This window comes from Boleophthalmus pectinirostris, unplaced genomic scaffold (genome assembly GCF_026225935.1).
Source record: "Boleophthalmus pectinirostris isolate CB_2022bp ecotype Guang Dong unplaced genomic scaffold, ASM2622593v1 HiC_scaffold_2, whole genome shotgun sequence".
Taxonomy (NCBI): Eukaryota; Metazoa; Chordata; class Actinopteri; order Gobiiformes; family Gobiidae; genus Boleophthalmus; species Boleophthalmus pectinirostris.
In genome coordinates, this window is record NW_026571152.1 from 18,089,041 (window position 1) to 18,100,650 (window position 11,610).

Below are 11,610 nucleotides of genomic sequence, written 5' to 3' on the forward strand. Positions count from 1 at the left end.
GACCTAAAAGTGCTTCTGGACAACCATCTCGAAATAACCAAGGTAAAAATTATAGCGGCACCATGGATACAAATCTGGATAAAGAATTGAATAAACTTTTAAGCGAAGACTCAAAATCAGAATTACCAATAAGTACATCAGTTGATAGCTCTAACTCCAATACTCCAGAAAAAGACATTACTACACAGGATTTAAATCTGGATGCCAAATCATCAACACATACAATTAGTGGAAAAGACATTAAAATTGTAAACTCACATCATCACGATATAAAAATTTCCAAAACAGTGCTATCTACAGCTACTTCTCCAACAGCTGGAAATGCACATTTCATTACAAATGTCAAACCAGGAACAACTAAAACTACTTTTGAATCATCTGAAAATAACCAAGATAAAGGGGATACCGACACCATGGATGCAAGTCTTGATGAACAATTGACTAAAATTTTAAGTGAAGACTCAATTTCAGAATTAACAAAAACTAATGCTAAGTATGAAAATATGGAAGAAGGCAATGAACCGCCAACTCAAGGTAATTACAACAAAATGGATAATAAGACTGAGCACTCAAGTTCTAATCGTCCATTTTATCAGCCAAGTTTTGATGAAATTACAACGACCACTACTCCAAAGTTATCAAAGTCAGATTTTACCAAAGCTATTAAACATGGAGATAAAAAAGAAACTTATACTCCACCCAAAAACAATCCAAATGAAAAAGCAAGCAATCCAGTGTCCTCAAGTGTTAATACACAATTATCAAAAACTAAAATTCAACTTACAATGGTAGCTATTACTGAAGCTTCAACCAGTTCCACTCCTACATCATCAAACTCACATTTAGGCAGAGACATTAAACCCCAACAACAACTACCAGATTATAAGGATAGAATTCAAAGTAATCAAGTTGACAATACACATTTAAATCATGATGTACAGTTGGATAAAATGAAAGCAAAAAATGAACAATATGTATCCATTTCTACTCCTACAACGTCAAAATTTGAGCATAGTATTTTTAATGGACAACTATCTCAAAGTAATTACAATGAGCGTGACAGTGAAAATAAGCATTCAAGCTTAGGCGCACCATTAGTTAAAGCTACAAGTAAACCAATAACAGTGAATGATTCCATAGCTTCCAACTCAGAAATGACCACTTCAATTGAAAAAGGACGCAAAGAAAGCAATGAAGATATATCTTCTGCAAGTAGTATCAGTACGGACTTGGAAAAAGAACCTTCAGGTTTTGATGTGTCAGCTAAAGTCAATATAGTTCAACCAATAGCCAACAAGTTAGCAGAGGATACAACTATTTCTACTCCTACAGCATTCAAGCCACATTTTGATCAAAATTCTAACCAAGGACAGCAGGAAACAAAACAAAAAACTAATTATGGACAGCTATCAACTAATTATAATGAAAAGGACATTAACTCAATTCAAGATGCACACATGGATACACCTACAAGTCAGCCAGCAAGTGTTTTGGTTGACGATATAAGCAATTCTACTCTGAGACGTGATGCTAGTTTTAAAGATCTTACATCCACAACATTCACTCCTCATCATATATCGCCAACCACTACAGCACCTCTACAGAAAGACAACAGAAAAGATAACAGAAAGATAAGCAGTTCAAAAATTGTACCAAATCAAAGACCAAAACCCAGTATTGGAATGAAGCCAGAAGCCAACCTAAAACTCAAAAATCCTAAGAATGACCGTAAACCTGACCACACACCTTCACCTGACACCCAAGTTAAGAATGACCAGAGGCGAATGCATTCAAAGGTGACACCCGGCAGAGCCCCATGGCCAGCTCAGACTCCCTCTAAATCTGATCAAAGCACTCTATTACAGGTAAACGTCAAGAATAATCCGTTACCTTCTGCTACTCCAATACAAAAGGCAAGCACTCCTACACTGGCCCCTAGCATGGCAGGTGTGCTAACAGATGACAGGAAAAGACCTAATGTGACCTCATTGCATGACAGCAGACAAACTATGCATTCTGAAATAGATAAGGTCAGCAGGATGAAGCAATTTATCAAAAAGACTGGAAATATGAAAAACAATACAAGTAAAGTCATGCTAGCCCAAAATAAATCATCAGAGGTGAACGGTACAAAGGAAGGCAGCAAAACGAGCCCAGCATTAAATCTTAAAATTCCCCAAATTAACCAAAAACCTAAACCCCAAGTGCCCATAGTTAAATCTGCAAATCCCAAACTGGAATCAAGTCGGAAAGTGAAAGTAGAACAAGCACTAAAGGACAAAATTCCAAAAATAAATACATTTGTTGATTTGAAAAACAGCTCAAAAGTGTCGCCTGGACTTAAACCACCAAACAAGCCGGTCAAGCCAAAAGTTATACCTGCTTCAAAGATAAAACCACAATTAAAAGAGAAAGAAAAAAATGCTAAAATGGATGTAAAGCCAACATCTGGTCCTATAAAATTAACAACTTTGAATTGGGAGACTGCTCGTGACCTAGCAGTAGACCCCTTACATCAAAATACTACAACCTTGGAAAGTTTAACTATGAATCCAAACAGAGGGGTTATATCTAGTTCACAAACAACTGAGCCAATCCCATCCATCGCCTTGACAACAGAACCAAACATAGCCACCCAAGTATCCACCACTCTACCAACAAAAAGTGACTTCAATGTAGGGGAAAACTCTCCAAGTTTTCCCCCCAGGGTTCAACAACTTAGCCCCACTGTGCGCGCTGTTTTCAGGTCAACAGCCCCTCCAGCCCCCCACCCTGGTCCTAAAGCAACAGCTGTGGAGAACACCACTCCCAGTGCACGAGAGCTGAGAGTGAAAATTAACCAGGTGGCAGCGTTCCTCAATAAAAGTAGCCAGCAACAACCACACAGCAGGCCCCTGGATGAAGGCCCTGGAGATCACACAGAAGTGGGTGAAAAAACAGATGAAAAACCAGGTAAGAGTTCATACAATATAGGTCTAACATACAACATACAAAGTACAAGTATACAAGCATACAAGAACAAGTATAAATACTTTGTTATAACCACTGTTAAAAACTCTTGCACTTAGTGACAATGTAATGTTAAAAAAAATAATAATAATCATGATATTTTAAATTTAGATTCATCATCAAATATCAAGTATTATCAACATCATTGCATCAATGCCATTAACACAAAAGATACATATACTAATATTTTGCATGTATGTGAATGTTAATGTTATTTGTCAGTCTGTGTCCCTTAAGTGCTTGTCCTGCTGTAAATACTTAATTAATTATTATCTTGGTCCAAAAGTAGATCAGCCAGGCTGCAACAGCAAAAACTGGAGCTAAATGTCAACATGTAGCAAATGTATATGTAATATTTAAGTTCAGCTTTAAATTTAAACAAATTTTGTTGACATTTTTATTTACATTTTCTACCAATACCACATGAACATATGAAACTTTTGTTTATAACATATTGTTCACATACTAGTGTGGCAACAGCTTTTACCCACCCTCCAACAAATCAGATATTACATAATGACACTTTGTTTTCAACAATTATATAACAAGGTTAACAAAAAATAAAATACAGATTTCTAATGTTGAAATGATGTCGCAAAAGAAAAATGTTGCCTCAAGTGTGTCGATAGCTGATCATTGTTTGACGTAAAGCAAAGTGCTTTTCCAGATGCAGAAGTAATACAGCCTTATACCAAGAAGACCACACCAGAGGAGCAGATCAACCTCATATGTTTCAAAGTTAATGATGGTATCAGCCACATACCACAGATTATATCCCATTGTCTACATATCAAACGGGGAGTCTACATGTGTGCAAAATGTGTCTCTTAATTGCAGTTTGGCTTAAAACCACAGCTATGCATGTGATTTATGATATCTTCTTCCGGAAGAATAAACAATTAATAAAACATTCATCATTGAGCAACTGATTTGCCAGGCAGATATAAAATATAAAAAATGTTTGAAGGGTTTAAGGCCAGCCTCCTTAAGTCTTGAAAACACTATAAATCTTTTATTAGTGGAAGGTCACTGACCTTTTCTTCACTTGTCTACACCTGGCAGTACTGTCACATTTCATGGTGCTGCACACTGCTTTGATAGGCCATATACACTCCATGATGGTGGGTTAAAACACAATTACAATACATTACATATATACATTAGTGGTTAGTTTACTTCTTTATGTAAATAAAAAATGAATCATGTTTTTCCTCACACTTTGCTTACAAATTATCCAACTATTACTGTGAAATGGGCAAGTTTTTGGTGAAAAAGTAACTAACTATCCATATGGTAAACGTTGTAAAGGTTGCTGTTGCTGTTACTTTCCTCTGTGAATGTTGCATGATTAGTGATGGCAGGTGAGGCCATTGGCACAGAATAGCAGCATGTCTCTTAATTAGCCCCAGGGAAGCTGTGACTGTAATAACCTTATCATTTATTCCCGATTGTGACTGAAGCGAACTAGGAGAGAATGAGAAATCAGACTACAGTAAACTATACCCAATGTACTTAATACTTACTATCCCGTAACTATTTATATCCTAACTCTTCACAGATATGATGGTTGCCAGAGACTGTTCAGACCACGTGCTCAGGGGACACACCAAAAGTGGACTGTACCTGGTGACCCCTGACCCCAGCGGCGGCAGCGTGCACGTGCTATGTGACATGGAGGAGAGCGGCGGAGGATGGACCGTACTCCAGAGGAGACACGACGGCAGCGTCAGCTTCAACCGCTCCTGGGCCGAGTACCGTGACGGCTTCGGGTTGCTGAACGGAGGGGAGTTCTGGCTTGGAAACAACCTGATCCACCTGCTTACCCGGGACAGGAGTATGGAGCTGCGGGTGGAGCTGGAGGACTTTGAGGGGGTCCGGGAGTACGCGCTATATCAACTGTTTAAAGTGGCGAGTGAGCGCATGCGCTACAGGCTGACCGTGGACGGGTACTCGGGCACTGCAGGTGATGCCCTTCGTTTCAACACGAAGTATAATCACAATAGCAGGGCGTTCACCACCCCGGACCGAGACAATGACCGCTACCCGTCCGGGAACTGCGGAACCTACTACAGCTCCGGTTGGTGGTTCGATGCCTGTATGGCAGCCAACCTGAACGGGAGGTACTACAAGGGCAGGTACAAGGGAGTGCGCGATGGAATCTACTGGGGCACATGGCACAACATCTCCACAGAGTACTATCCCACAAACGAGAGACTGTCATTTAAAACTGTCAGAATGATGATCAGACCAAAGGGTTTTAAGCCATAAGCTCAGGTAGAGACTGAATATTTTATTCAAAAACTACAGTCAGAAAGCTCTGAAAAAAGTACTTTGGTTTTACTATTGCACTTTTTAAAAGATGAGTGCAAATAATGTCGTTTTAATCTAGATGTACAGACAATGCTGCCGCCTTGTGGCTGGTGTGCTTATAGGTGTTTATAAGGATGTAAAAAATGTTTAATTTCTGTATCTTTTTCGTATAATTTTTATTAATGCACATTTTGTGAGTGTGATTGTGAAAGCACTTTTATAGTGCAGTAAAGAAAAATGAAGGTAGCAAATGTTAAAACCTCTTGCACTTATCCAAACTTAAAAGTGGGGCTCCTCCTGTATAATAGGCCGAGTAAATGACTTAAGCCCTAAGTGAAGAAAAGGCCTTGCAATACATACAGTATATTAATTTGCCTAGGACATGGTGGCCTGGTGGTGGTGTGGCTGTTCTAGATCCATTTTTAACAAAGATATTTTATATAGACTACGCAAAATAAACTGATGTATTTTAGAAATGTGTCTGTTTTCACTAGTGGTCAAGAGTTATCTTTGATTGAATTAAATAGTGTAAGAAAACTCAGTTTCCCACAATTCCTTATATGCAGACAAATCACACGATTGGGCAAAACAAAAGAAGTAGGCGGTGCCAACTTTACACAACTATCCTTTTCCGGGTTGTCAATTGTGCGGCAACGAGAAAAGGAAATACAAATATATTTTGCTTCACTTGGCACCAAAAGGGTATGTTTTTGACAGTTGGTACCATCTAAGGTAGATAACAATGGCAAAAGTGCAGAATCTTTCTTTAACGCACCATTAAAAAGGTGCACTTATTGTTTTTTGTGTTGAAATTGAAGGTTGCAACCGGAAGTGTGGTGAAGCAAAACAAAGCTTGACAGAAGAGTTGCCGCATGTTTAAGATGATAGCCACAGAAAACATGTTGTAGAAAAGTGTGTTTATTTACACCACTCATCATTAAAAGAGCATTGCGTGAATGAGACGTAGCAGCACGTGTCAGCGATGCTCGGGGCTGTAGCTCATCGAGTCTCCTTGTGTATGGGGCTTGCCCGCTGTTTGCGTCCAGTCGTCCCGAGGGTCATCTCCGCCTGTCCTCAGCACACCTCACGCGGGCAGGGGTCCCAGAAACAACCGCTGAAGCAGTGGGCTCTGTCGGTCAGTCCCTTCACATCTGTACGGGCGCAGCTGGCCTCCTGCAGCATCTCCGTCACACCCTTAGACCCCCACGCCTTCCCTGAAGCTGACCGGGCTTTCATCACCGTTCACGGGGTCAGCAAAGGACCAAAGACCGCTCTGGACCACTGCCATGTCCACTATGATGAGGAGAGAAGAGAACTGAAGATCACAAGAGGAGAAGGAAATGGCGAGTTATCGATAGATCTGGAAGCACCAATCAAAAGCAGTGAGTCACTTGTTAGTTAATAAGTGGTAAAATTGTACATGTGTTTGGTTTACCAAGTGGCTGGGTCTACTTTTTACAGCTGAGTGCTAGATGTAATAGCAACGGAAGTAAACAGAAGTCATTAGAATACTTTACAATGTAATAATAATTCAATAATAGTTGAATAGGCTACAACTTTGGCGTAGTTGGAGTTGTGGCAGGAGGGTTGTACTGTTGATGTGTCCTTGGGCAAGACACTTTTCCTAATCTATTTACTTTACCAGAGTGAATGAGAACTTGAATCTTTCTGTAGTTTAATGCTACGCATGATTGATTTAAAAAGTTTTATTTTATTTTCTTATGATTATGATTTTCTTATGATTAAAAACTATCTGTGTGCACTGAATATGTGATAATTAAATTATGTGTATTTTTGTAGATCTTTTCATCACCACTCAGGGAAGAGGTCATGTGCGCATCAGTAAAATGGAGTGTGATTTCTGCAAAGTGGCCACACAAGAGGGAAACTGCACCCTCCACTCGGTCAAAGTAAGAATGCAATATTGTTCTCTTTTCCTAACTAGTAATAACCACTAGAGATGATCGACCTGCTGCCTAAAGAATACAAACAAAGCTTTATTTTAACAGTTCCTGTGAATGCAGGCTGTGAATGAGTTTTTAGTCGATTAAAATAGCAATTTGAGGGAAATAATCAGAATCTGCCTTACACACTGACCCAAAAGTATATATTTTAAACGGTAATATAATCCAGGGATTTTGAGGCCAAGGACCTCTTATCGGCACCCACAATGGCATTACAATAAAATTCAGATGCTCAAATCATGTTTATAACGAAGTTTGGATGAAAAAAAAATTCTCATAGTATTTACTTAATCAGTGTCCTGGTTTCAAAACATATATTTGGTCGATCATAAGACATTGTAGTATTCAAGTAATGTTCCATTTTACTGAAATTTTGGGGAGACCCCACTTTATGATCCATTAGATCACTGATCTAAATGGTATTTGCATCAGCCATGTAACCACTATATCAGTTTGGTACTAGTTCTGTTTATGCACATTACTGTTGTATCTATAGGGCCACCATGTTGAAGTGAGGTCTTCTGGAGGATGCGTCACTGGTCTTGGTACTATCCATGGAAACGTGAACATCATCTCCAGTGGAGAAAGTGTAAAGTCATGGTTATGTTTTCATCTTTTGTCAGTAGATGGCAGCATAAGTCTACACTTTTAATACCACCACTCCAAAGCAACACAATTTCTCTACCTGCATTAATCAGAGGGTTTTATCTATCTTTTGTTTTTATACATAACATGTTCCTTACTGTTGTGTTTGGATTTACAGGAGGTGGATGTGAAAAAACTCCAGGGTACTACTATGAATGTGTCCACTGAACATGGCTCTCTGAAGGTGAAGGCCATCTATGCGGAGTCCAGCAGCATCTCATCCCATACAGGGAAAATAGAACTTGGACATGTGCATGGTGAGTTGATGTTGATGATGAATAGTAGAAAAGTATGTAGCAACAAATACTGTACTGGCATCATAAGATAAAGTCATATATTTCAAAGCAAATGTTGAGAGTGATGCTATATTAAATCACTGTCATAAATAATAGAAGTTCAGATGCCACCATGTTTAAAAACACTTTTTTAAAATTATAAACAATTATTTATTTGACTGTAAACAGGAAATGCCACAGTGAAAAATGAGTCTGGGGATACTATCATAGGTAAGTGTGATCTATATCCTCACAGTATGTGAATAATACACAAGGTTAAAGGAAATGCCTCTTTTGTACAGATGGTTCAAATAGCTTCATGCAGGTGTCCTCTCACAGTGGAGACATAGACCTCTATGTAGGAGATGGTGGCTCTGCACATGTCTTTAGTGAACAAGGTAGGCCCTGCTTTAACACTTACCACATACCACATCAAAACTGGGACTAAACGGTGCAAGAACTGGACCAAAATAGACTATAATAAAGGTCAAACCATGACTAATACAGGACCAAACCAGGACAAGTGTGACTGCACCATAAATGTGTATGTTATAGTCATGGTTAATATGAGATAATTACCCATCCTGTCAACTTGCCTGTCACTATAAAAGATTAGTATAACAATTTTATGGCCTTTCCTACACTATCAGTGCCTCGCCCTTAGAATTGTATTACCCTCTCTGCCCTCCCTCTGAACTTTGTGCATCATTAAATTCTAATATATCATTGTTGCATGCCATAGGAGCTGTGTGTGTGCGGGTCCCCTCCAGTTTAAGAGCAGGGGTGGAACTGTGTGGAGCATCTGTGGACATCAGCCCAGAGGTGATGTTTCACGAAACAGGAAAGCATCAGGCTCCAGGCCAGACCACAGTTATGGGTAAGAATGATGTGAGTGAGGGCTAGGAAAATAAGAGCACTCCCCACCCAAAACACCGGCTTTTATAAAACAAACTAAAACTTCCTAACTTCTTAAAAGCTAAAATTTTCATACATTGGATAGATCGCAAAATATACAAAAAGTGCAATGGCATTAATAAATCATGTAACTGTGTAAACCTCTGTGTGAACTTTTTCTTTCTTGCTTGTCACATGCATATATAACCTTTACTGCTTTTTACCAACTGAACTTGATTTATTTTGTATATTCTATGTATTTTGTATATTTTTATTTTGAATTATCATTTTGATTTGTGTCTCTTCCCAGGTTTTGTAAATGGGGAGTCTCAAACAGAACAATCCCACCTCAGTGCTCAGACTAAAACAGGCTCTGTCACACTGAAGACACAAAGCTGGTTTGAGTCACTTAAATTGAGAAGTTGATCAAACAAAATGACTGTATGAAAATATGAAAAAGGTGAGATTTTTCCTAATATGTATCAAAATCTTGATACACTAAACTTATGTTATTGTTCAAAGGGCCTATATTACACTATTTTCTGATCTATGTTATAATGTAGCATCCTTATCAAAAACATACCTATGTTTCGGTTCACACATAATTAACACACAAATCCTGCATATTTAGGCTATGTTCTTCTCTGAAAACTCATGTGACAATACAGGAAATGCTCCACTGTGTTTTTAAACTCTACACCCCTTCACTAGAATCATTTAGATAATAATGCAGACAGACTATAAAATAAAAAATAATGAAAAGGTTACTCAAACACATATGACTGAAGCAAAACACAGTTTTGTTTATATTTTTGGTGAGGTGATGTTCTAAAACAAGGCTTAAAGCTCAAAAGAGTAAATTTTGAGTAATATAGGACCTGTAAAGAACAGATGGCAATAACTTACACTGATTATCACACTAAAATATTTCCATTAGCTGTGACAATAACAAACACAATGGTGAGGGCAAAAATAATCACTTAATATTTATGGCTGTCAATGTTAAAGTGTTATTTATTTTTTGTATGCAAGATAACGGTCAAATGTTGATATTCTGTCTGCTACTAATAAACTTTATCTATGGTTTAATTTTGTTTTCAGTCATTAGGGGGCAGCAACAGCCTGGACAAAAATCACGCATGCACCATGATTTTGACAATGATATTTTGATATTTATGTGGTTCGAAGGTAATGAATGGCAAATAATACCCAAGCTAAGATATTGGTATTTGATGTTTAATTTACATAAAAGCCTCTAAAACCGTATCTAGTACTTGCTGTCTTAATGCACTAATAATATATGTCAAAATTTGTATCTCTTAATTATAGATTTGTGGTTTACTTCTGGGAAACTTTACATTATTAAATTGGCACTAGCAAGATTCCACAGGACAGTTCACACCATCTCCGTCCAAAATGAGCCAACGAATAAAATACAGGCTCTCATTTGATTCTGGTAATATTGGTTTTAGATCCACATATATACTCTTGCAGTAAAATGCCAGTAAAAGCCCAGGAGGCAGATACTGAAACAGAACAACATGCTTTCAAAGTGTAGTGAGAAGAAATGAGTCATTCTCACAGCTCTAATGAACCCACGTGGAAATGATTATTAGAATAAAACGTGATGCTCCTTAACAGGTACACAGTTGTTTATGGATATGTAACTTTGTACTTGCTGTTCTTGACACAATGAATTATGCTCTTTTTCTTGCCAAGTAAGTAAAGTAAGATTTTACCATTTGAATTTTATATCAAATGGAATTGCAATGTGCACTATGAATCCTTTGTGGTGTCGGTTTGCCACTTGCTTGTCTCCAAGGAGATGTTATTACTTTGCATGGAATGTTCCACAATCAATGAGATGTTACACAGTAAATCTCAATCATTTTAAAAGCTAAATAAATAAAAGATAGTATCTTGTATGTATATAATTTGTTCTCCACTGAAATGTTTTCATTTAAATCTTTTAAGATATTTAATTGCAAAGCAACAAAAGGTGAGACAACTGACTATATGTAAACATTCCAGCTAAAACTGGATTTAGTTGCTGATTGAAATGCATATATTTTTTACACATCTCTGTACTTGGATTTGATTAGTTCATTAGAGTTAATGTCAGCCTTAAGGTCTCCATAGTGTAAAAAGTGGATATCTAAAGTAGGAGATAAGATATTTTTAGTCTAAGCAGGCCTTACCACAAAATAGTTCTTATCTCTATAAGAAGGTCTAATCTAAATATGTTTTGGTCTCTGGGGTGCAATAGGAACAGTGTGGAGCATCTGTGGCCATCAGCCCAGAGGGTGTTTCTCATGAAGCAGAAAACACCAGGCACATAGCCAAACCACAGTTATGGTAAGCAGTAAATGGGCCCACAGCTTGGATCAATTAGAACTAAACTTTGATTCATCATGTGTTTGGCATTGCTTTTGTCATGACTGGTAAATTTGCTGTTTCAACTGAAGACACACATTTAGTCTCATAATAAAATCAAAAATAACAAACCAGTTTGA

At 37.9% G+C, this 11,610-nt stretch overlaps 2 protein-coding genes across 6 annotated transcripts; both read left to right on the top strand.

Moving 5' to 3' along the window:
• The first annotated feature begins 470 nt into the window (after positions 1-470).
• On the top strand, positions 471-5,795 carry LOC110166831 (uncharacterized). Its single transcript, XM_020932143.2, has 2 exons — positions 471-2,952; positions 4,568-5,795. Exons 1-2 carry the CDS (start codon positions 504-506, stop codon positions 5,275-5,277), a joined length of 3,159 nt encoding a protein of 1,052 aa, XP_020787802.2. The 5' UTR covers positions 471-503; the 3' UTR covers positions 5,278-5,795.
• Positions 5,796-5,959: 164 nt separating this feature from the next.
• fam185a (family with sequence similarity 185 member A) lies at positions 5,960-10,985 on the top strand. Of its 5 annotated transcripts, none has more exons than XM_055155973.1 (9): positions 5,960-6,021; positions 6,138-6,701; positions 7,120-7,229; positions 7,780-7,872; positions 8,047-8,185; positions 8,393-8,434; positions 8,506-8,601; positions 8,946-9,080; positions 9,408-10,186. In XM_055155973.1, the coding sequence occupies exons 2-9, from the start codon at positions 6,302-6,304 to the stop codon at positions 9,521-9,523; spliced, it is 1,131 nt and encodes a 376-aa protein (XP_055011948.1). In that variant the 5' UTR covers positions 5,960-6,021; positions 6,138-6,301; the 3' UTR covers positions 9,524-10,186. The 5 variants fall into 5 exon arrangements, with proteins under 5 accessions (XP_055011948.1, XP_055011950.1, XP_020787843.1 ...); XM_055155975.1 differs by adding an exon at positions 10,199-10,985 and having other exon boundaries at positions 5,966-6,701; positions 9,408-9,557; XM_055155974.1 differs by having other exon boundaries at positions 5,985-6,051.
• Positions 10,986-11,610: the final 625 nt, after the last annotated feature.

What these genes read in the sequence shown, in the direction of transcription:
- fam185a (XM_055155973.1), top strand. Translation starts at nt 6,302, where the DNA reads ATGCTCGGGGCTGTAGCTCATCGAGTCTCCTTGTGTATGGGGCTTGCC. An exon ending in GGAAGCACCAATCAAAAGCA is followed by an intron (nt 6,702 to 7,119) that starts GTGAGTCACTTG and finishes GTATTTTTGTAG; the next exon opens with ATCTTTTCATCACCACTCAG. An exon ending in AGGCCAGACCACAGTTATGG is followed by an intron (nt 9,081 to 9,407) that starts GTAAGAATGATG and finishes GTCTCTTCCCAG; the next exon opens with GTTTTGTAAATGGGGAGTCT.
- LOC110166831 (XM_020932143.2), top strand. Translation starts at nt 504, where the DNA reads ATGGAAGAAGGCAATGAACCGCCAACTCAAGGTAATTACAACAAAATG. An exon ending in AAAAACAGATGAAAAACCAG is followed by an intron (nt 2,953 to 4,567) that starts GTAAGAGTTCAT and finishes AACTCTTCACAG; the next exon opens with ATATGATGGTTGCCAGAGAC.